At 43.1% G+C, this 25,589-nt stretch overlaps 2 protein-coding genes across 3 annotated transcripts; one reads left to right on the top strand and one right to left on the bottom strand.

Moving 5' to 3' along the window:
- Window positions 1-271: 271 nt before the first annotated feature.
- LOC119285376 (protein disulfide isomerase-like 5-1) lies at window positions 272-2,552 on the top strand. The gene is made up of 4 exons (XM_037564630.1): window positions 272-500; window positions 895-953; window positions 1,053-1,228; window positions 2,212-2,552. The coding sequence occupies exons 1-4, from the start codon at window positions 366-368 to the stop codon at window positions 2,295-2,297; spliced, it is 456 nt and encodes a 151-aa protein (XP_037420527.1). The 5' UTR covers window positions 272-365; the 3' UTR covers window positions 2,298-2,552.
- Window positions 2,553-11,371: 8,819 nt separating this feature from the next.
- Window positions 11,372-15,819, bottom strand: LOC119285375 (elongation factor 1-alpha-like). Of its 2 annotated transcripts, XM_037564628.1 has the most exons (4): window positions 15,298-15,819; window positions 14,481-14,506; window positions 13,057-13,546; window positions 11,372-12,470 (listed from the first exon to the last, which is right to left on the bottom strand). In XM_037564628.1, the coding sequence occupies exons 1-4, from the start codon at window positions 15,817-15,819 to the stop codon at window positions 11,589-11,591; spliced, it is 1,920 nt and encodes a 639-aa protein (XP_037420525.1). In that variant the 3' UTR covers window positions 11,372-11,588. The 2 variants fall into 2 exon arrangements, with proteins under 2 accessions (XP_037420525.1, XP_037420526.1); XM_037564629.1 differs by lacking the exons at window positions 14,481-14,506; window positions 15,298-15,819 and adding an exon at window positions 14,125-14,190.
- Between the last annotated feature and the right edge of the window lie 9,770 nt (window positions 15,820-25,589).

The following is a 25,589-nucleotide window of genomic DNA, read 5'->3' as shown; positions in this document are numbered from 1 at the left end:
TGTAATGTGATCTTTATGATATAAATTTTTTAGGAACATATTTATGATATGACAACAGTAGACGCTTTTTTCTCCGAGCAAATAAAGCCGATGAATAATGTGAACGCCGAGGCAGGCGAGCACTGTGGCTGACGGCCTCTGGCAAAGCAAGAAGGCGACGACAGTGGCCCACGTCCGGTCGGAGGCCCAGGTTCCACATGCTTTTTTTTATAGGTCAGAGCTATGCTTAAACCCGTGTCATCGTCTATCCTAGCCCGACCCGGCCCGGCCCGGCCCAGGGAAATACTACATCGACCCACCCCGGCTTGCGTATCCGCCTTCTCCTTGTCTCCCCGTCGTCGCCGTGGCCGTCCTCCGACCGAGCCATGGATCCGGCTCTTCGGCGCCGCTCCCGCCTCCCTATCCACCTCCTGCTGGTGGCCGTCACGTTACTCGCCGCCCTGGCCGCGCGATCCGGCGCCGAGGTCATCACCCTCACCGAAGAGACCTTCTCCGACAAGGTACCGACTGCTTTCCCCTTCTCGTGTCTCCCGCCTCTTCCACCTCCCCCTCGAGATGTAATAGTAGTAGTACTCTAGGGCACGCCGCGGACCCAAGAACAGCTGATTTTTCAACATATCACTTGGCTACGCTGGGATGCAGTGTAGCAGGCGGTGTGTTTATAGTTACTGACATGTAGCCGTTTCCCAGATTTGCTACTGATTCCAGCATGATTTCCTAATAATAAACCGATAGATCATTATTCTTGGTGTATTAATTTTTCCAATCATGGAAGGTTCGGTGTTTAGATGTGGCGCGCCATCTGTACTCCTGTTTTGGTTCTTGAGTTACTTCCCTGCAATGCTTGTGCACTGCCGTTGCTTAAGCCAGTTTGGATTTTTCTCTTGTTTCTAGATAAAGGAGAAGGACACAGTGTGGTTTGTGCAATTCTGCGTCCCTTGGTGTAAGCACTGGTAAGCTCTACATGCCGTAGCGGTGACATGGATGTATCAACTACAATGCGAGTTTTGACCGCTTGCTGCTAAACAAGGATGCCTTCTACATTTACACAGCAAGAGCCTAGGAACTCTTTGGGAGGACCTCGGGAAGGTTATTGAAGGTACGGATGAAATTGAGATCGGAAAAGTTGATTGCGGTGCAAGCAAACCAGTCTGCTCAAAGGTGGACATTCATTCATACCCAACATTCAAGGTGTTCTATGATGGCGAAGAAGTTGCAAAATATAAAGGTAATCCCTCTCACATCTTACTTCTGTTTGACAAGGACAACATAAACTAGATACCACTACCATGAAAACCATGTTGGAATCTATTGCATCTGGTTCAATACTCTTGGAATGGCGATACATTTTAGAAACCAAAACCACATTGTTGACTTGTATTGTGAGAGTAGGGCATGACTCTTAAAAGATTAAAACCTCTGAACTTGAACCAAAAGGTTGGAAAAGATTACATTTTAGGCGCGATTTTTGTATATAGCAGGATCCGCTAATGCGGAAAATTTAGAATTTCTTCTTTGGACCAGCCATGACTTGGATGTTACTGATATACTCCTCCATTCACAAATATAAGATGTTCTAACTTTTGTCTGAGTCGGATGTATATAGACACGTTTTAGTGTGTTTGTTACACTCATTTCAGTCCGTATGTGGTCCATATTGAAATATCCAAAACATCTTATATTTGTAATCGGAGGGAGTATCAGCTAGTTCTTAACAGCAGAGGTGACGATATTTCATAACTAAATAAACAACATGAGGGAGGAAAACTTTGTGTACAACTTTGTTCACATATCATTTTATTTTATTTTTTGCTTTTATTGATCATGAATGCATGCTTTTTCAACATTTTATTAGATGGATATGTTATCATGTTGCTCCACCTGTTGGATTTGTTGTGGTACTTTGTTCATGAAAATGCTATTCTATAGCGAGTCTCCACTTTCAACCATCAATTCATAATCCTGGACTGTATCATGTCCCTGAAGTTGATTTAATGTAACACTTACAATTTTCTTGTACTGTCATTCGGCATCACCGCTCAAAAGATCATATGCAGTATGGCAATACACTTTTTGCTGCATTTTCTTTGTACACGCAGTTTGTTGCCTTCTGCTGTGCTTCTATTTTCCCATTATGTATGATTCTTTGTTTTGAAAATATTCGTCTAGTAAGTGCTCAATGCCTAATCCAACTACTCAATGGCATTGCAGGGCCTAGGGACGTGGAGTCTCTCAAGACCTTTGTGTTGAACGAAGCTGAGAAAGCAGGTGAGGTGAGGCCTGAAGATGAGCTATAGGTGTTCGTAGCAGGCACATGCCAATAGACGATGATACTCCGGTCAAGAAACTTTGGAATGCTCTCGACCTGTTTAAATTTTTCGACCAAGTTGGCTTGTACTGCCGCCTCCTGGCGCTTGTGGCTAACTTAGAATGGTACTACGTCAGATGCAAGAAGAAAACTTTTTTGTAACTTTTAACCTTTTCAATTCAGTTAGATGAACCTGCTCGGTGCAGACAATTTTCGAAAAGCTATTCTGCGGGCTTGGGCTTAACTTTGATGTATACAAGATACACCATGTCTATTCAGTGACCTAAAGACAAAGACTAGAAATTTCACCGGACTAAGCAAAACAGAAAAAAAATGTTTAACCCGAATTGCTAAACTCGACATAACACTTTCGAACGGTCTTATACAGTATTCCCTCAGTAAAGAAATATAAGAGTGTATAGATCACTTGAACTCTCTCCATTTAGTCTTTGGAGAGATTTCATTATGGACCACATTTGAAGCAAAATGAGTGAATCTACACTCTAAAATACATCTATATACATCCATATGTGGGCCATAATAGAATCTCTACATAGTAATCTAAAAGCTCTTATATTTCTTTATATTTCTTTAGATTAAAATGCTTACTATATATTTTAATTTTTTTCCCGAATATTACAGAGGGAGTACTATACATCAGCTTTGTTAGGAATAAAATTAGAGCACTTGATTATTTACTAATTATCAAGTCCTAATTAAGGAACCGACTATGTATTCTCTAACTACTAGAAGCAGTTGTACTTCCTCTCTCATGTTAGCAACTGCTTAGTGCAGTTACTGTTATGTCTCACGCATTAGCAACCGCTGCTTGCGGTTAGAAATACTCTCACAAATTTGTAACTGTATATATAGTGCCCAATCAATGAGAATCATTTACTTCTGGAAAAATCACTTTTTCACTTTATACGTTATCAGTACTCGCTCTGCCGAGAGCGACAGAGAGCCATCACAGAAAAGGTAAGAATGGCAGGGAGGGACCTGTCGTCGATTGCTTTCGCCATTGCACGCTTCCTCCAGAGAGAGAACCGTCGCTGTCCACGCACCCATCGCCACGGTGCTGCAAGTCGCCTTCGCCGTCAGGGACTTGGCGCAAGGAGTGGCCCTCGCCGCCGCTTTTTCGCCTGGAACCACCGCCAGAACCGCCGTCGTGGGTACGCACGCCAAGGCAACCGCCCGCTCCGTGGGCGAGCACCAACGGTGCACCAGGCTGGACCCTCGCCTCCGACCACCGCTGCAAACCATGCTGGGCCTTCGGCTCCGGCTCCGGCCGTCGCCGACGACTACATCGTACCAATGACTCCGCCGCCATCTGTCTTCACCATCCCTCCGATGGATTGGCTCCTTGGAGGTCCATCGGCGCCATTCCTCGGAGAAGAAGAGATGTTCCCTTGCGAACTCGCGCCACCGCCTCTGCCCCCGTACGGGTTCGAATCATGCCCAGCGCGTACGGGCGCACCACCGCGGAAGCCGTCTCCGACGCCATCAGACGAACTGCCGGAGCACTTCATCCCTCCTGGATACGGCCCCGTCCCGGATCTCCCATCCCCGACGCCGGCGGCAGCGGGAACCGGCGGCTACCCTTCCATCCCCGACTTGAACATCAAGATCAAGGTTGAAGAAGAGGAGATAGAGGACCAGGGCTCGTCGTCGACGCCACCACGTTCATCACCGGCGACATCACCTCCTCCTCCGGCACCGCCTCTTCCTCCGACGCCTCCGCCGAAAGCCCGCCGGATCCTGCGCCAATTCGCCGCGGCCATGGCGCAAAACCATGCAGCCCTTCGTGGCGCGTGGTCGCCGGATGCCCTTGGCCTCACCGGCGCCCCTGGGGCGAGCAGCAGCGGAGCAGGCCGTGCTGCGAAGCGGGGCCCAACTCGCTTCCATTGAAGACGGCGAGATGGGGCAGGGAGAGCTGACGAGCAGCGGTGCTGAGTCCAGGTACGAAAAGTGGCGGAGACGTAGGGAAACTAGCGATCCTGCTCTCCTTATCCTCTCTCTGTCGGTGCATGGGCCAGACCAACTCTCCCCGCTCCTCACCTAATCAGGCCTACAGGCCAATAACTCCAATAAATGGCTGCTGGTGCTGTGGCGTTTTCAACAGAGAATAGCCATAGTATTTGTATATTGCATAGCAGCCGGTTCTGTTTATTTGAGAGTGCTATTTTATTGTACTAAGAACCTTTGTTTATTATATTCAGTCTGTACTGTATTGTAAGTTTGGATATCTAGACCATGTATTATCTAAATAAAGTCTCAGACTACGTGTACATATTCTACATGATTTCTTCAGCATTTCCTTTTAGAATATGTAGTTCATAAGTACAACAATTTTTATTTACAAATTCATATTTCGGGATCACAGGGTAGATGAGGCATCTACTGCACTTTGCAGATTATCCTCATTGCTGAAAGATCTACGTTTTGCCTCTTTTGTTCTGGCGAAATGACTATCTTCGAGTGCTCTTCCAAATATGCAAATTGATGTGATTACCTCGAATATTATACTTGCAAAACACAAGGTAACTGTGTGATCTACTGCATCAAATTGCAGACTATCCACTCTTACTGTAAGGTCTACATCTAGTCATTTGACAGATGACTACCTTCAAAGTGTTTTTGTAAAATTTAGTATGGCACAAGGTAATGGATATATGAACATCTACTGGTCAAAACCAGATTATGTTCTCCATTGATGCGAGATCTACACCACAACGGTGACTATCTTCAAAGTGTCATTTACATAAAATGAGGTCTACACATATAAGTATAAAGCATCAGCTATACTTCAGAACTTTGTTCTTTTGAAGCATTTGTTGTTACTTAAATTTTACTCTCATAGTAAAACTAATTTATGCATGATCACAACATGCAGGAAAATGGCTGGCGTCATGAATAGAGAATTTCATGAACTTGAGCTAGATGGTAGTAATTATTTATCATGGGCTATGGATACCAAGATAGCATTAGAATGTCGTAAACTTGGTTCCACAATTATCACACCTGTTGAAGGCGCTGCGGAAATACCGCAAGCAGTCAAATATGGAGCATTAAGTTTTATAAGGCATCACCTCCATCCTGATTTAAAAACAGAATATTTAATGGAGGAGGATCCACTTGCTTTATGGAACTCTCTCAAGGAGAGATATGACCAACAAAGAGCAGTTATGCTACCAGAAGCCCAAAGAGAATGGTCCCTCATAAGGTTCCAAGATTTCAAATCCGTGGCAGCATACAACTCTGCGGTTCACAAGGTTAATTCTAAACTAAGATTTTGCAACCAAGCAATTTCAGAAGAAGATCTCATTGAGAAGACCTTGTGCACTTTCCACCCCTCGATGAGAGTACTACAACAGCAGTACCGTCAACAAAAATACAAAAAGTATTCTGAGCTCATATACACTTTACTTCAGGCTGAGAAACATGATGAACTTCTCATGAAGAATCATCAGACACGCCCAACGGGCTCCATGCCACTCCCTGAAGCACATGCTAACACTCAGTCTACTAAAAAGTATGGGGGAATAAAAAGAATTTCAAGAAATTCAATGGAAAGAGGAAAAGGAACAACAAGCAGAAAACATTTGGTCAATCTAAAGGTAAAGGTCATTTTAAGAAAGATGACCGAAACACCAAATCCGAGATTTGTCAAAGGTGTGGATGTACTAACCATCGTACTAGCAAATGTCGAACTCCTAAGCATCTAGCGGATTTATATCTCAAATCCACTGGGAAAGGCAAACAAGTTCATGGAAAAGCAGAAGCTCACTTCAACGCTTTACAACAAGAAGAGAACCTTGAAGCTAGCACTTCTCAAAGCGCTCCTAAGGAAACAAGGAAGAAGGATGAAGATCTTCTTGATGTCGACAACATGATGGTGGAATACACCCAAGACGCATACGTAGATCTCATATAATCTCCACATCACTCATTTGATGTTATCAGCTATTTTATTGTAATAATGGAAGTTAAAATTTGTATAACTCTAAGTAGAATAAAGTCCTACGGACCAATCATCTTATGTAATTCAGACATAATGTCATATTTATATGTGTAACTGTAATATGAATACTTTGCATGTATTTATATGTGAGTAATGAATAAAAATCATCCTAAAATATTCTCTTACTCTATATAGATTTTACGGGAAGATAATCCAATGGAAGAAGAACTATGTTTGGTGGACAGTTGTACCACTAACACAATATTAAGGGAAATAAAATATTTCCAAACTCTAACTAAGAGACAAGGGAATATTATGACCATTGCCTGTCGCGATGCATCAATTATTGGTTCAGGACAAGCCACACTCGTTCTGCCTATGGGTACTACCATTGTAATTGAGGATGCACTCTTGTATCCTGAATCTACTCGCACCCTTCTAAGTTTCAAAGACATTCGATCAAATAATTTCCATATGGAAACTATCTCTGAAAATAATACTGAATATTTGCTTTTAACAAAGAGCAATGGGTCTGAGAAACAAATTCTTGAGAAATTCCTCTCACTTTCATCTGGATTATATTATAGTTATATAAAACCCGTACCACATGTTGCGTACAAAATAATTTTTCAAGACCTTGATAAATTCAAGACTTGGCATGATCGCCTAGGTCATCCTGGCATAGGGATGATAAGAAAAAATATTGACAATTCTATTGGTCACAGCCTTCCAACTAAAAGATTCCCCAAATCATCAGATTTTGTGTGCACCGCATGTGCAAGTGGGAAATTAATTATAAAACCATCTTATCTTAAAGTAAAAAATGAGTCATTAAATTTCCTTGAACGCATTCAAGGAGATATATGTGGTCCAATTCAACCACTATCAGGACCCTTTAGGTATTTCATGATACTCATAAATGCATCTACTAGATGGTCACACGTATGTCTATTATCCACACGTAATCATGCATTTGCCAAGTTAATTGCTCAGATTATCAAATTAAGAGCAAACCATCCCGAAAATAAGATAAAAACAATTCGAATGGATAATGCTGCTGAATTTTCTTCACGCGCATTTAATGACTATTGCATGGCTATGGGCATTAATTTAGAACATTATGTGCCTTATGTTCATACTTAAAATGGATTGGCTGAATCTCTCATCAAAAGAGTAAAATTAATTGCTCGACCATTATTATAGAATTGTAATTTGCCAACATCTTGTTGGGCACATGCGGTATTACACGCCGCAGATCTGATACAAATCAGACCAACTGCATACCACACAACCCCCCCGCTGCAACTAGTTCGTGGCACTCAGCCAAGTATTTTCCATCTGCGAAAATTCGGTTGCGCAGTATACGTACCGATATCACCACCCCAACGTACAACCATGGGCCCCCACAGAAAACTTGGGATCTATGTGGGTTATAATTCTCCGTCAATTATAAAATATCTTGAACCTCTTACAAGGGACCTGTTTACTGCTCGATACGCTGATTCTATTTTTGATGAGGACCATTTCCCGGCATTAGGGGGAGAATCAAACCACAAAGAATGTCAGAAAATAGATTGGAATGTAACAGGCATCCAGTCCTTAGATCCACGTACTAAAGAATCTGAAACTGAAGTTCAGAGGATTATAGATTTGCAACACATTGCAAATAATCTGCCAGATGCATTTACTGACCATAAAGGTGTCACTAAATCACATATCCCCGCTGTTAATGCACCAGAACGAGTGGAGGTACCAAGTAAAACCACTCAAACCCCAAATGAGAGTAAGAGGAGAAATCTGGTTAGCCGGAATATAGCTTCTCAAAAGCCTCCGCGGAAACAGAGGAAATCAAATCCTCTACCAGTAAATGCAATTCAACCTCAAGTTGAAGGACACCAATCAGATGATCAACATCTAGAACCCAGCATAAATGCGCATACAAATATAGTAGCTGGGACATCGGAACACCATGACTCTATTGTTGTGGGAAATCACATAGAGTCTGAAGGTATAAAAGAAATTTCCATAAACTATATAGAAACAGGAGAATCATACAACAGAGAGACTACAATTGTCGACATATATTTTGCCTCTGAAATTGCTGAAACCCTTCAACTGGATCCAGAACCAAAGATCGTCAGGGATTGCCTCAAGCGTCCTGATTGGCCTAAATGGAAGGAAGCAATTGAAGCAGAACTGCGCTCGCTCAACAAAAGAGAGGTATTTTCCACAGTAATACCTACTCCTCAGAATGTCTTCCCTGTGGGAGCAAAATGGGTTTTTGTTCAAAAAAGGAATGAAAACAACGAGGTGGTGAGATACAAAGCGAGGCTTGTAGCACAAGGGTTCACGCAGAGACCTGGCATCGATCATGATGATACATACTCTCCTGTCATGAGTGGAATAACGTTTCAATATTTAATATCTTTGGCAGTACAAATGAATTTATCTATGCAGTTAATGGACGTAGTGACAGCATACTTGTATGGGTCACTCAAATCGGACATATATATGGAAGTTCCTGAAGGACTTAAAATGCCGAATCCAAAAGCAAATCGCAACGCATATTGTGTAAAATTACGAAAGTCACTCTATGGCTTAAAACAGTCGGGTAGAATGTGGTATAACCGACTGAGTGAGTTTCTTATTCAGAAAGGATACTCAAATAATGATGATTGCCCTTGTGTATTTATAAAGAAATCCTCAAATGGATTTTGCATCATCTCAGTGTACGTTGATGATCTCAATATCATTGGGAGTACACATGATATAAAAGAAGCACGCAATCATTTAATGACGGAATTTGAGATGAAAGATTTGGAAAGACCAAATTTTGCTTAGGCATACAGCTTGAGCATCTTCCCTCGAAAATTTTAGTATATCAACCTGCTTATATTCAAAAGGTTTTGGAAAAATTCAATATGGATAAATCATATCCAACCAAACCACCCATGGTTGTCAGATCCCTTGATATGAATAAAGATCCTTTTAGACCTCGGGATGATGACGAAGAGATATTAGGACCTGAGTTCCCGTATCTCAGTGCTATTGGTGCGCTAATGTACCTTGCAAATTGCACCAGACCTGATATTGCATTTGCGGTAAATTTACTAGCTAGACATAGCGCTGCTCCAACAAAACGTCATTGGACAGAAGTAAAGAATATCTTTAGATATGTACATGGCACAAAAGATCTTGGCTTATTCTATCAGAAAAACCAAGATATGACTATGGTAGGATATACTGACGCTGGCTATTTATCTGATCCTCACAATGCTAGGTCACAGACAGGTTTCGTATTCTTATATGGTGGAACTGCTTTTTCATGAAAGTCACAAAAACAGACTCTCGTAGCAACTTCCACTAATCATTCTGAAATAATTGCATTATTTGAAGCATCAAAAGAATGTGTATGGCTTCGCAGGATGATTAACCACATTCAAACTTCGTGTGGTATTAGTTCATTAGGATCACCAACTATTATTTATGAAGATAATGCAGCTTGCATTGCTCAAATGCAAATGGGTTATATTAAAAATAATATCACAAAACATATTTCTCCTAAGTTGTTCTTTCCACATTCATTACAGAAAGATGGAGAAATTGATATTTTACAAACCAAATCATGTGACAATTTAGCAGATTTGTTCACAAAGTCTTTACCAAATTCAACATTTCAGAAATGTATTCATGGGATTGGTATGAGACGTTTTCGAGATTTGCAAATTTCAGGGGAAGAAAAACTCTTAGAATTATAACCCTTTAGTTATCATCAGATAATAATTATTGTACTCTTTTCTTTTATGAGTTTTTGCATCAGTTTTCTCATAAAAGGTTTTTAATGAGGCAATATAAATTATATCATATCGTTTTCTCCTTATATTTTTCCCACAGAGTTTTAAAGAAGTTTTCAATGGTGTATCTATTACTCCTCATATTTTTCCCACAGGGTTTTTTAGGAAGGTTCTTAAATTGCAGAAATGATTCTCAAGCAGGATGACGATTATATAAGAAGCATTAGATGATGAAATATACAAGAAGCACTGAATGATGGATTCTTCTAGAAGATGCATGATCCAAGGAGGAGTGTTAGAAATAAAATTAGAGCACTTGATTATTTATTAATTATCAAGTCCTAATTAAGGAACCGAGAGTTACTGTTATGTCTCACGCATTAGCAACCGCTGCTTGCGGTTTGAAATACTCTCACAAATTTGTAACTGCTCCCTGTATATATAGTGCCCAATCAATAAGAATCATTTATTTCTGGAAAAATCACTTTTTCACTTTACAAGCTTCACAAAACTTTTGCACCAAGGTGAGGATGTACCGCCGGCTTGGTGCTGCGCTACTCCGCTCCATATTTCCTACTCAGGTGCGTTTGGTTGTAAGGGCGGTCATGAATGGGTTGGGATCGTTCAGAAAATAGACATATTTGGTTATAAAGCACATGAATGGTTCGAGCCAAAAAAAGAGAATATGCCATGAAGATGTTGAACCGTTCCACCCAACCAAATCGGTCGAATCAAATGGTCACCCTTTGCATGCATGACTATGTGAGCATGACTGGTGGTCCCGCCCTAAATAATTAGCTCACCACTTATATTCAGGCAAACACATGAATTGAATGGTTCAATTCCAAGAAAATTGAACGCGACACCTTCAACCAAACACATCCTAACTGAATCACATCGCACATGGAGCCCCCCAGCCCTAACAACGATAATCTTTTTCTAATTGAACTAACAAAAACGTCATTGCACTCTATTTCCCTCCGTTGTGCAACGGTGTAGGCTAATTATTTTGCACCCTTTATTTGCCCATTAGTTCTGATTTGATTGTAAGCATTTTAATCAGCTCATTATGCACTACATGGCTAGATCTTTTAATAAATCAAAGCCTACGATTTTTGCCAAAATTTTCCTAGTTACTATCCAAGTCCCTAACATTTTGGTCATGCCACTATTGGCCAAACATATTTTGGAAGGCCTAGATGGGGATCAATGCAAACAGATGTGAGAATGCCTACAACCTGCTATTATCATGACAAAAAAACCACCAAAGGCGACAAAAAACCAAAGGCTTCAAAGAGAAACATCAGCTATGACTAAAAGTAGCAGCCTAACATTCCAAAGCAGAGGATAAAAATGAGTAGTCTCAGAAGCTTCCATGTTTTGTCAAAAGCCGAAATTAACGACAGTACTCAAATGACACATCAACAGGGCGCATATCACACGGCGCTAACAGTAGCAAAACTTAATAGGCACTAAACTACTAGAGATCTCAAAAAGCAGACATAGACGGATTCAGGTAAACGCCTCATTTCTTCTTGATGGCAGCCTTGGTCACCTTGGCGCCAGTTGGGTCCTTCTTCTCCACACCCTTGATGACACCAACAGCCACAGTTTGCCTCATGTCACGGACAGCAAAACGACCAAGAGGAGGGTAAGTGGCAAAGGTCTCCACAACCATGGGCTTGGTGGGAATCATCTTCACTATGCCAGCATCACCGTTCTTGAGGAACTTGGGCGCGGCCTCTATCTCCTTACCAGATCGCCTGTCAATCTTGGTCACCAGCTCAGCAAACTTGACAGCAATGTGTGAGGTGTGGCAGTCCAGCACTGGGGCGTAGCCGTTGCCAATCTGACCAGGGTGGTTCATGATAATGACCTGGGAGGTGAAGTTGGCTGCCTCCTTGGCAGGGTCATCCTTGGAGTTGGATGCAACAAAACCACGCTTCAGATCCTTCACGGCAACATTCTTGACGTTGAAGCCCACGTTGTCACCAGGAAGCGCCTCCAGGAGAGACTCGTGGTGCATCTCAACAGACTTGACCTCAGTTGTCAGACCACTGGGACCAAAGGTAACAACCATACCAGGCTTGATGACACCAGTCTCAACACGGCCAACAGGCACAGTTCCAATGCCACCAATCTTGTAAACGTCCTGGAGGGGAAGACGGAGGGGCTTGTCTGAGGGCCTCTTGGGCTCGTTGATCTGGTCAAGCGCCTCAAGCAGGGTTGGGCCCTTGTACCAGTCAAGGTTGGTGGACCTCTCAATCATGTTGTCACCCTCGAACCCAGAGATGGGGACAAAGGGAACCTTTTCAGGGTTGTAGCCGACCTTCTTCAGGTAGGAAGAGACCTCCTTAACAATTTCTTCGTAACGTGCCTTTGAGTACTTGGGAGTGGTGGCGTCCATCTAAAAAATAACAGTAGAAGGACACCTTTAGTTAAATGATACTCAGATCTAAGATGGAACTGTAAGATATTGCAAACAGATAACAACAAAAGACTTGATTATACTGTTATAACTAGCATAAACAAGCAGAACAAAACACTAGCACAGCAGTACCTATCACAGAGTGAGAATTAAACATTAGAGCAGCAGAACAATCAACTAGTTACAGGAAAAACTGCAGGTATGGCAGTACAGGACAACAGACAAATATTAATACATTGTGCATAGTTCTCGTCTAGATGATGAACCAAGTGACATCCAACTCCACACCATTTAATATTATTATTACATGAAGATTCATACAGGTTAAAGCTGGTATATCCAAATGTACTACAAATCAAACATACAATTAGACTACTACAATCAAAATATGTGTGCAGCAATATGAAATCAAGCAATTGATTGAGAGCATGTTTACTGTTAGTTAAAATCAAGCACTTGGATCATATAGCAACCTCAAACAAGTCTACCACACAAGTAGCAGCATCTATACAAAGTAATATGGTTATATGGCCTTCCAGGAATGAAGATTTTTTGCAAGTTATACCTTGTTGCAGCAGCAGATCATCTGCTTCACTCCAAGAGTGAAAGCAAGGAGAGCATGCTCACGTGTCTGGCCATCCTTGGAGATACCAGCCTCAAATCCACCAGTGGTGGAGTCAATGATGAGAACAGCACAGTCAGCCTGGGAGGTACCGGTGATCATGTTCTTGATGAAGTCACGGTGACCAGGGGCATCAATGACGGTGCAGTAGTACTTGGTGGTCTCGAACTTCCAGAGAGCAATATCGATGGTGATACCTCTCTCACGCTCGGCCTTGAGCTTGTCAAGCACCCAGGCGTACTTGAAAGACCTCTTGTTCATTTCAGCGGCTTCCTTCTCGAACCTCTCGATGACACGCTTGTCAATGCCTCCAAGCTTGTAGATCAGGTGGCCAGTGGTCGTCGACTTACCAGAGTCGACGTGGCCAATGACCACGATGTTGATGTGAGTCTTCTCCTTACCCATGGCTGGTGGGTAGACGTAAACTACCCAACTGCAACACAGATAAAAATTTATTAAAACCAACAAACGCGGAGAATCATCATGTGAACAAGTGACATAAACTGATAGATCAAATATCTTGCTGCCGGTGACGGTTAACAGTAAAAAGATGGTCTAATAAGATGCTATGACAGTTCCAGCATATCATCCAGAAGCGATAACTAGATCTCGGCAACACCACCAGTGAACGACAAAAAAAATATGATGGAACGACATATAAATATTCCACAAGACTGTAATCTGTGCATTCTACGAACTAAAAGTATACGTCCATGGACCGATAAATATACAAACAAAGAGCAGAGATGATTCGGTATTACGAGCTTGCAATTGCGCTAACAAATTAGGAACATGACCCTAGCAAACTACGGATCAAGGCAACAGTATTAGCAGAAAGCCCTTCAAAGTAAAAACGAAAGAACGATCCGCTCGAAAGGCTCCTAAAACTCCAGCGGCTCGCGCGCTACAGGCAACTAAGCAGAAACTGAGACATGAGCGTAGATCTAGAGCTTCTCGACAGCCATGGAGAACGCTTCAGAAAAGAGAAGGGGACTGGATCGGGAAACTGACCCCGAAGAAGAAGAACGAACGGAGGGGAGGCGGCGGCGGGAGGGGACTGAGGAGGGGGGTGGGAGAGCGGAATGCCTCTCCACTTTATATTGGCAGCGGGGGTGCTAGGGTTCCTTCCTGGCCGTCTGATCCACGTCTGATGGCTGTCGTTGCGGGAAATCTTGGCCGTTCGGTGCTGATCGTACGAACGATATGTTTTAGGCGGTAATGGCGTGTTTGGACATTGCGCGGCCGGCAAGTTCCCTGTCCTGGATTCCTGGGGACCCGGTTACCGACTTTGGTACTCGAAGTCACGAAGTGGATTAGCTCATTCATGTAACTATAAATTAAAAAAAAAACTCATTCGTGTAACTTACTCCCTAATATAAGAGTGTTTTTGACACTGCAATAATATTATAAACGAGCACACGTATCGTAATTTATAATAAAAACACATATTTTGAATTTTATTTTTAGTGACTTTGTATATCAAACTATTTGTATACCAATCTATTTAAATGTGTCTCATGCCAACAATGTGAACAGGCATGTAACACACAATCTGTAGACATGTCTTCACATAAAATTAACAATTAAATAAATGTTTTATAATTTGTTACAAAAATATTAGAAAACAAGTAGCAACATTATCTATTGTTTATTCTTTGATGATGATTCTCTCTTGAAGGTCCATTTGTTGATGCAATTTATGATGCTTCGCTCCATAGATGGGATATTGTTTAGAGCTTTATTCACTGCATACTTCTTTCGGCCCTTTTTACTCTTCATATAAAATTTGTCTGAAGTCAAACTTCATAAAATTTGACTAACTTTATGGAAAAAAATATCAACATTCACAAGACAAAATCAATATCATTAGTTGCGTCATGAATTTAGTTTTCATATTTTATAACCTTAGTATTGTAGATGTTGATACTTTTTTATATGAATATGGTTAAACTTTATGAAGTTTGACTTCAAACAAATCTTATATGTGGTGTAAAAAGGATTGGATGGACTACTTCAAAATATGTACCAAAATTGCCACCTCCGTACAAAGAACTAATACCTAGCAATTGACGTATTTGGACGAAACACTTCATTAGATCGAAGGCAAGAGGTCGATGGAGCACCATCGGCTCTCGATGATAGTTTCCCCACTAGCGTGGGCGTGGGGGGTGGCGCACAATTCACCGCCTTGGACTCATGGACGCCTTCCACCATGAGCCTCTCAAACGACCAACTCTCGGTGCGGCTGCAGAGCAGAAGCATGTGGCAGCGTGACAATGCATGGCCCACAACCCCGGTGAGGTATCTTCCTCCTACGCAGCCCCGACCGGAGCATCGGCTGCTGACAACACGGCTCGGCTTCTCTGACCAAGGTGAGCCGTGACAACCTCCTTCTTCCCCGACGAGGTCGTCATGCGACGTAGCTACCAATGGCGAAGGCGGTGCACGGGTCCTCGAAGCCACCAGAGGGGGCTCCCCATCTCCAGCTGCTCCCGGCCCAGGCGTGAGCCACGCGATGACAACCCTCCGTTGCGTCGTGCCTGTGGTGGTGGATGCAGCGGATGGCCCTTGAGCGAAGAGCGATGGTGGCGTCCCATGGCTACCCACAACCACGACTCCTGGCAGCATATTCGCCATGGCCGACGTGTCATGAAGACAGCCAAAAGAATCATGCGATTGGTAACCACCCGACAGCATATTCGCCATGGCCGACGTGTCAGGAAGACGCCCAAAAGAATCATGCGATTGGTAACTGCACAAGCAACATGGATAGCGAACCATAGAATATGCATTTTTATGGAAGGAGGTAAATATTGTAATTTTGTTCCTTTTGTAAAATGGGCGCTGATTTTTTTTTCTTTCCTTTGTAGTGTGCTCTTGTATGGAAGGAGATAAATATTTATTTTTTGTTTTCTTTGTAACGTGGGTTGTTAATATGATAGTTACACAGTTTTGTGGGATGTGAATTGGGTTCGGTTGTGCTCAACCTTGGAATGACCTGGGTCGTTGGTCAGAGGCAATTGAACGCTTGATTCCAGCATGTTTGCTCTTTTATTTCTATCTATATAGGGCCTAATGCATTTTTCGAGGCTAAACTTTGACCAAATGTTAGAGCCATAATATATGACATGCAAGTTACACAAAGCATACCATCAAATTCGTATGTGAAAGGAGCTTCCAGTGATATAATTTTCACATTATACATCTCATGTACTATTAATCTTATTAATAGTCAAAAGGGGTCTTAAAAAACGCATTAGGCCCTATATAGATGGAAGGAGAGAGTACTGCAGATCATGTAACTAGTAGTATAAGGGTACACACGTATCATAATCTATAATAAGTATAAGCATGCATGTGTATCATAATTTATAATAAAACATATATTTTGAATCTTATTTCTTTTTTAGGAACTTTGTATACCAAACTATTACCAAAAAAAGACTTTCCCCCACTTTACATATAAAGTAAAACATCGAAGCCACAAAGTTCCAACACACAAGCACACACCACACACGCACACAAGTAGCACATAGACAAAGCACGACAAGATTCAGCTTCTGCTGAGGGCACAACTCAACAAGCCCTAAAGAGAAAAAAGAACGGAATGAAAAGGGCAAGAGCCTATCCATAGGCACTGCCACAACGAGTCTGAAGGACTAATCCGGCTCCTGAGGTGGTGAGGTAAGCGGCGGAGCCAAGCAGAAGTCCAACGTACGAAGATCTGCAATGAAGATGTTGATGGCATCCCGATCCGGTGGGTGGCTAAGCGGCCGCCAAAGCTGCAAGTAGCCACACATTCTAAAAATCGCGTCAGTAGATCGTTGAAAAGGCGCACGCTGAATCACAAGCTTATTGCGAATCGTCCATAGCATCCATACGAGATCCCCAATACCCAGCCACCTAATGTGGCGGCACTGCATCGCGAAAGACTGGAGTTCCTCGAAGAGGTCGGGAAAGTTGGTATTGCACCAATGGCCGCCAACCACCTCACGGAAGCAGCTCCACGGGAATTGTGCGGATGCGCGGGCGAAAAATATGAGATTAGATTCCTTAGTAGTCTAGCATATCAGGCAGACGTCGTCTCTGGGGTCATTGCGCTTGAGTACCTCCACCCCTAAAAGAACCCGGCCCCATATCCATTGCCCAAGGAAGATCTGAATCTTTAGCGAGAGTCCAATCGTCCAGATTTGGGCAGCAGGCTCTGGCCCAGGAACTGCATCGATGGCATGGTAGAGAGATTTGGTGAAGAATTGATCGGACGGTTCTAGGCGCCAAAGGAGGCGATCATGCGCCTGGTCAACATCCGGAGCCTGAAGGGCAATACACTCGAGAAGCTCTTGCCAGGCGACTAGTTCTGGGGCCCAAACAACCTCCAAAACACGAGGGTGCCACGACTAGCAACAATAGTGAAGATCTTAAAATGATTAGTGTTCACCCCAACTTCGTTGATTTGATAAAGGAACCGATGTATGAAAATAAATCTCTTAATTTTGTTCCTAGGAGTGTGATCATTAAAAGCATATATGCTAGAACTCCTAGGAGATATGGATGTGTGATTGAGGAATTGTAAATCAATGATGACAATACTTGAAACTACGCATTACGCCTAGCTAGGGGCGTAAAACAATAACGCTAGTTGGGAGGCAACCCAACATTTATCTTTTAAATTTTTTGTTTATTTTCTATTTTTCAATAAGAACACAATTAGGCTACTTTTATGATTGTATTTTTTACTTTTAATTAGTTTTTGTGCCAGGTAAAGCCTTTGGAATGATTTGGATGATAGTTGCTTTGATTCTGTGCAAAAACGGAAACTTTTGCATCCAGTAGAAGAATTGTTAAAATTTGTTGGAGCGTGATAAAATTCTGAATGTTTTACACATGATTGATATACATATTTCCCATGTTTTCCTAATTTTTCAGAATTTTTGGAGTTACAGAAGTATGGTCAATGTTCAGATTGCTATAGACTGTTCTATTTTTGACAGATTCTGTTTTTGATGCATTGTTTTGCGTGTTTTGATGGAACTATGGATTGTATCGGGGGTTATAAGCCATGGAGAAGTTAGAATGCAGTAGGTATAATGCAAAAACAAAATATGAATGGGTATGCAAGAGTACTTAAAGTAGTGATTTGCTTTATTATACTAACGGATCTCACGAGGTTTTGTTGAGTTTTGTGTGATTGAAGTTTTCAAATTTTAGGTGAGATCACGATGGGTGAAGGAATAAGGAGTGGCAAGAGCCTAAGCTTGGGGATGCCCGAGCCACCCCAAGGTAATATTCAAGGACTCCCAAGCAACTAAGCTTGGGGATGCCTTCTGGGGCATCCCCTCTTTCTTCTACCAACTATCGGTAGTTTTACTTGGAGCTATATTTTTATTCGTCACATATCATGAGTTTTGCTTTGAGCGTCGTGTATCATATGAGTCTTTGCTTTGTTTTCTTTTTAGTTTCTCACAATTATCTCTACTAAACACACTTATTTGAGAGAGCCACATATTATCATGATTTATTAGAATGCTCAATGTGCTTCACTTAAATCTTTTGAGCTAGGCAGTTGCTCTAGTGCTTCACTTATATCTTTTTGAGCATGGCGGTGATTATGTTTTAAAGAAATACATACACTCTCATGCTTCACTTATATTATTTTGAGAGATGATAAGATTAAACTTTGAAGAAATATTTGCACTCTCATGCTTCACTTCTTTTTGAGAGTTGATAATAGTAATGGTAATTTGCACAAGATATGAATTTGGTCCCAAAGTGATGAATATCCAAGAGGGATATAATAAAAACTTTCATATAGATCATTGGATATGATAAGTTTGATTCCTTGCAATAGTTTTACGATATGGAGATGACAATATGTGAGTTGGGTTAGTGAGTAATTATGGTTTAGTAAGAATATTGGTGTTAAGGTTTGTGATTCCGTATGCATGTACAAAAAGTTAATAGTTATGCAACGAAGTTACATCCAATTTATGATGCATTATTCAGTGTTAGTTATGTCCAGTGCATGTTTATGACCGTTTTCGCTTTTTGGTTGGTCGCTTCTCAATCTATTTGCTAGTCTTCATTTGTACTAAGCGGGAATGCTGCTTGTGCATCCAACTCCTTAAACCCAAAATTGTGCCAAATGAGTCCACCATACCTACCTATATGCGGTATTTCCATGCCGTTGCAAGTAAATATGCATGTGCCAACTCTAATTTTTCAAAATAATTTTCCGTTTTGTGTGCCTGTACCGCTCATGATGAGTGTTTATTCACTTGTCGTTGCACGAGAGTGTGGCAGGTAATAGGGATGCCTAGTCCCGAAATGAAAAAAATGATGATAATAATAAATTCCTTGAAAAGTATTGCTATGGAAGGCACCCGTGGATACGGCTAGCCATGGATTGTGAAAGAATTGTGGAAAGAAATAAACTTTATTTTCTGTTTGGGAACCGCCTATAATTTGTGTAGCATGGAAAATATTGGGAATTCTCGGCCATTTTCGTTGATAGGAAAAGCATGTCTCTCAAAATAATTTTATCTCTAATTTAAGTCTTGAGCTCTGGCACCTCTGCAAATCTCAGCTTCAATCTGCGAAGGGCCTATCTATTTACTTTTATGAAATTTTTATTTTTATTGCGAGTCTCCATCTTCTCTTACAAAGCACCAACTAGAGAGCACTATTGCCATATTAGTGCACTGGATGTAGCTAATGTTGAGTATGTTTCATGAATGGATTAATGATTGAGCATAATGGGCTATGGATAACTTTCTTTAGCATTGATATTTTGAAAGAGATGGTTGCTTGTTGGTGTGCTTGATTATTTATGTCTTCATGTCAAACTATAAATTATTGCTTTGAATCATTCAAGTCCAAATGTCCATGCTACAAAAAAAATAGTATATGATGAATATGTTAGGTAGCATTCCACATCAAAATTTCTGTTTTTATCATTTACCTATGCTACTTCTTGAGCTTGCGTTGGTTTTTCCCTTCAAGTGGAAAGGGGGATGCAACAAAGTAGACATAAGTATTTCCCTTAGTTAAGAACCAAGGTATCAATCCAGTAGGAGATACAAGCAAGTCCCCAATCTATACACCTGCACAAACAATCAAACACTTGCACCCAACATGATAAAAGGGGTTGTCAATCCCTTCACGACCACTTGTAAAGATGAGATATGATAGAGATAGATATAAAAAGATTACTAACACGTAAAACAAACTAAAAGTAAATAAATTGCAATGAGATATTTTTGGGTTTTTGGTTTATAGATTTGAAAATATATGATGAAAAATGGACCCGAGGGCCATAGGTTTCACTAGAGCCTTCTCTCTTGAAGGAAAATAATACGGTGGGTGAATAAATTACTATCGAGCAATTGATAGAAAAGCGCAAAGTTGTGATGATATCCAAGGCAATGATTATGCATATAGGCATCACGTCCGTGTCAAGTAGACCGAAACGATTCTGCATCAACTACTATTACTCCACACATCGACCGCTATCCAGCATGCATCTAGTGTATTAAGTTCATCAGAATGAAGTAACGCCTTAAGTAAGATGACATGTGTTGGATCTCGGGTTCCGGCAAACCCTCAAGGTTCGAACACTGGGGTGCGTGCGAAGATCTCCCCCTACCGGTCCATGTCCTAGCTTCCCTAAGTTCTCAAGGGCAAACTCGACGAACTCACAACACAAAGGACACAAGATTTATACTGGTTCGGGACACCGTTGTGGTGTAATACCCTACTCCAGTGTGGTGGTGCCGGATTGCCTCTTGGGCTAAGGATAAACAGTACAAGGGGAAGAACAACCTCCTGAGGCGAGGTGTTCTTGTGCTTGGTGGGTGTGAGGATGAACTGAATGAGTTCCTGAGACAGAGAGACCTCCTACTGTGGTGGCTAATCCTATTTATAGAGGCCCTGGTCCTCTCCCCAAATATTAAGCGGGAAGGGAGCCAACAACGGCCACTTTGAAAGGGGACAACTAGTACAACTTATCCTGACAAAAGCAGTCTTCGCCTGCAAAAGGCTCTGGTGGTGACGCCGCCTTGGGCTCCATGGTGACCTCCGTCTTGCCATCCTGCTGGTCATGGTCTCGTTGCACTGATATGGAAACCTTTGCTTGACGCCTCGGTACTCCGTGCCTGCGCTTGCTTCCTTAGCACCAAAGAGGAAACAAGGACACTGTGCGTGCTGGCGCCCGCCTGATCTTAATCGTCATGTCTCACGTCATTGGAACCTCGCGAGGTTTGCCTTGCCTTGAACTCTCCGCCCCTCACGGGCCAGCCTGGTGAGGGTGCTCCCGAGGAGGTCTTGTGTTATCCGCCTCGCGAGGCTTGACCCCTCGCGAGGGTCTTGAACGCTCGTTGGTGAAGATGGGCCGTATGGGCCCGCTTGCAGCGCCACACCGTGGGCCGTAGGCAGGCAAGTCCGGGGACCCCCGTTCCCAGAACGCCGATAGTAGCCCCCGGGCTTGGCTTCGAGGTGAAGCCAAAGGGCAAGTGCGGAGTGCTGCGGGCCCCAATAGCCTGTGGCCTTGGTCGACGCATGGCGATTGATTGGACGTGGGCGTCTCCGCTTCCCCACGCTGCCTCGGCAACTGTCCGACTTGACAAGTCCCTGCGAGGAATCAAGAAATGCCCCGTGGGGTGTGTAAAGGTTTTGTAATGCCTCTTGTCAATATTGTCCTTATTATGAACTTGCGCGAGCGCGAGTCCTACTTCAGCTTGGTCTCCCTTTCCGACCTCGCGATGACTTGGCGCTCTACACTGACAGGTCCCGGTCCCCAGGCAGGTTGCAGCCATCATTGGTATGCCAGGTCGCGTGTCGTGGTCAAGGCCAGGAGGTGAGCGGCCCGAGGTCCAGTAAGAGTTCCTGAGGCACGATGCTCAGGAGGTCCCCTTTAGCGCTCAAACAATCGTCGAGAGGTAAGAAAGGGGGTGACGTTGCTGCAGCAGGGCTGCGGTTGGTATGGTTCTTAGTCCTTGGCGGTTTAGCCAACCCGGGCTCGGGACTTATCTTGACGGTCCGAAGTTGATTCTTCATGATGCGCCAGATTCGTGCATAGGCGTCTGAAGCATAGCTAAGCCAGGCCCATGCGAGCCTCCCCCCTTCTCCACGCTCTCCTTCGTGCTCTGCGTCCTCAGGTCCCGGCCCTCGAGTGAGCTTAGCCGCCGCTGGTATGCCAGGTCGCGTGCCATGGTCAAGGCCAGGAGGGTGAGGGCTGGAGAGCTAGTAAGAGCTCCTATGTCACGATGCTCAGGAGCACCCCTTTTAACGCGCAAGCGGATTGCATGGGAGAAGAGGGAGCTCGCGGTCCCGCCTGCCGTCGCCTTTAGGAGATTCCTGCAAGCCAGCACAAGGAGAGACACAGTTTGCCATTACGGTTGCCGGTCCGCCACTGGTCGCTCCGCGAGGAGATGAAGGCACTAAGGGCCTGGTGAGGTGACGTGTGCGGGGCATGCCGCGAGCCAGAGCTCGACCGCTCAGGTTTGTCGACGTTACAGGGACGGACCCGAGCACAAGCGTCGTGCCAGCGTGAGTAGCCCCGTGGCGGGTGAGAATCAAGCAGGTAATGGTCATAGGTAGATTAAGCATGGAAAGCAAACTGGCTTGGGCAAATGCAGGGAAGATACATGCCACTGGGTCAGGCCCGAGCGGCTTGGGGATGATGCAGCCCGAGGGGCGCCCCCAGCGAGGTAAGGTAAAGACATAAAAAGGGATACATGCCACAGGGACGGACCCACGCGGCCTGGGAATGATGCAGCCCTGAGAGCGCTCCCAGCTAAATAAACTCGAAAAATGTCACCTGATTCTGTTGATGAAGGAGAGTTGGGGTGGCTGAAGGTACGCGGCGAAGGGGTCGTGATACCTCTCCGTCGTATCTACTTTTCCAAACATTTTTGCCCTTGTTTTGGACTCTAACTTGCATGATTTGAATGGAACTAACCCGGACTGACGCTGTTTTCAGCAGAATTGCCATGGTGTTATTTTTGTGGAGAAATAAAAGTTCTCGTAATGACCTGAAAATCAACAGAGAATTATTTTGGAATATATAAAAAATACTGGAAGGAAGATCCACGTCAGGGGGGGCCTCCACCTGTCCATGAGGGTGGGGGGCGCGCCCTAACACCCTGGGAGCGCCCCCCTGCCTCGTGGGCCCCCTGACGCTCCACCGACCTCAACCCTGACTCCATATATTCACTTTCGGGGAGAAAAAACCATAGAGAAGGATCCATTGCGTTTTACGATACAGAGCCGCCGCCAAGCCCTAAACTCTCTCGGGAGGGCTGATCTGGAGTCTGTTCGGGGCTCCGGAGAGGGGAATACGTCGCCATCGTCATCATCAACCATCCTCCATCACCAATTTCATGATGCTCACCGCCATGCGTGAGTAATTCCATCATAGGCTTGCTGGACGGTGATGGGTTGGATGAGATTTATCATGCAATCGAGTTAGTTTTGTTAGGTTTTGATCCCTAGTATCCACTATGTTCTGAGATTGATGTTGCTATGACTTTGCTATGCCTAATGCTTGTCACTAGGGCCCGAGTGCCATGATTTCAGTTCTAAACCTATTATTTTTTCATCAATATATGAGAGTTCTTGATCCTATCTTGCAAGTCTATAGTCACCTACTATGTGTTATGATCCGGCAACCCCGAAGTGACAATAATCGGGACCACTCCCGGTGATGACCGTAGTTTGAGGAGTTCATGTATTCACTATGTGTTAATGCTTTGGTTCGGTACTCTATTAAAAGGAGGCCTTAATATCCCTTAGTTTCCAATAGGACCCCGCTGCCACGGGAGGGTAGGACAAAAGATGTCATGCAAGTTCTTTTCCATAAGCACGTATGACTATATTCGGAATACATGCCTACATTACATTGATGAACTGGAGCTAGTTCTATGTCACCCTAGGTTATGATTGTTACATGATGAACCGCATCCGGCATAATTCTCTATCACCGATCCATTGCCTATGAGCTTTCCATATATTGTTCTTCGCTTATTTACTTTTCCATTGCTATTGTTATCATCACTACAAAACACCAAAAATATTACTTTTGCTACCGTTACCTTTTACCACCGTTACCACTACTATCATATTAATTTGCTACTAAACACTTTGTTGTAGATATTAAGTTTCCAGGTGTGGTTGAATTGACAACTCAGCTGCTAATACTTGAGAATATTCTTTGGCTCCCCTTGTGTCGATTCAATAAATTTGGGTTGAATACTCTACTCTCGAAAACTGTTGCGATCCCCTATACTTGTGGGTTATCAGGTCACTCCTCACGACCCACCGGGGCCCTGAGCCTCGAGAGGCTCTGGGGGTCCAGGCGGTTCCTTGAGGACCATCTCCATCTCAGTCAGGATGGCGTGGTGCCTGCTACCTCTTGAGCACTGCGTTGGTTTTCCCTTGAAGATGAAAGGGTGATGCAACAAAGTAGCGTAAGTATTTCCCTCAGTTTTTGAGAACCAAGGTATCAATCCAGTAGGAGGCCGCACAAGAGTCCCTCGCACCTACACAAACAAATAAAATCCTTGCAACCAACGCAATAAAGGGGTTGTTAATCCCTTCACGGTCAGTTACGAAAGTGAGATCTGATAGGATAATATTTTTGGTATTTTTATGATAAAGATGCAAAGTAAAGAAAGCAAAATAAATGGAAAAGGAAATAGCTTGTTGACGGAAGATTAATATGATGGAAAATAGACCCTGGGCCATAGGTTTCACTAGTGGCTTCTCTCGAGAGCATAAGTATTATGGTGGGTGAACAAATTATTGTTGAGCAATTGACATAATTGAGCATAGTTATGAGAATATCTAGGTATGATCATGTATATAGGCATCACGTCCGAGACAAGTAGACCGACTCCTGCCTGCATATACTACTATTACTCCACACATCGACCGCTATCCAGCATGCATCTAGAGTATTAAGTTCAAGAGAACAGAGTAACGCTTTAAGCAAGATGACATGATGTAGAGGGATAAACTCATGCAATATGAAATAAACCCCATCTTGTTATCCTCGATGGCAACAATACAATACGTGCCTTGCTGCCCCTACTGTCACTGGGAAAGAACACCGCAAGATTGAACCCAAAGCTAAGCACTTCTCCCATTGCAAGAAAGATCAATCTAGTAGGCTAAACCAAACTGATAATTCGAAGAGACTTGCAAAGATAACCAATCATACATAAAAGAATTCAGAGAAGATTCAAATATTGTTCATAGATAAACTTGATCATAAACCCACAATTCATCGGTCTCAACAAACACACCACAAAAGAAGATTACATCGAATAGATCTCCACAAGAGAGGGGGAGAACTTTGTATTGAGATCCAAAAAGAGAGAAGAAGCCATCTAGCTAATAACTATGGACCCGAAGGTCTGAAGTAAACTACTCACACTTCATCGGAGAGGCTATGGTGTTGATGTAGAAGCCCTCCGTGATCG

This window comes from Triticum dicoccoides, chromosome 4A (assembly GCF_002162155.2).
Source record: "Triticum dicoccoides isolate Atlit2015 ecotype Zavitan chromosome 4A, WEW_v2.0, whole genome shotgun sequence".
NCBI classification, from domain to species: Eukaryota; Viridiplantae; Streptophyta; class Magnoliopsida; order Poales; family Poaceae; genus Triticum; species Triticum dicoccoides.
Note: the sequence above shows the minus strand (reverse complement) of the source record. Positions and strands in the feature narration are given on the sequence as shown.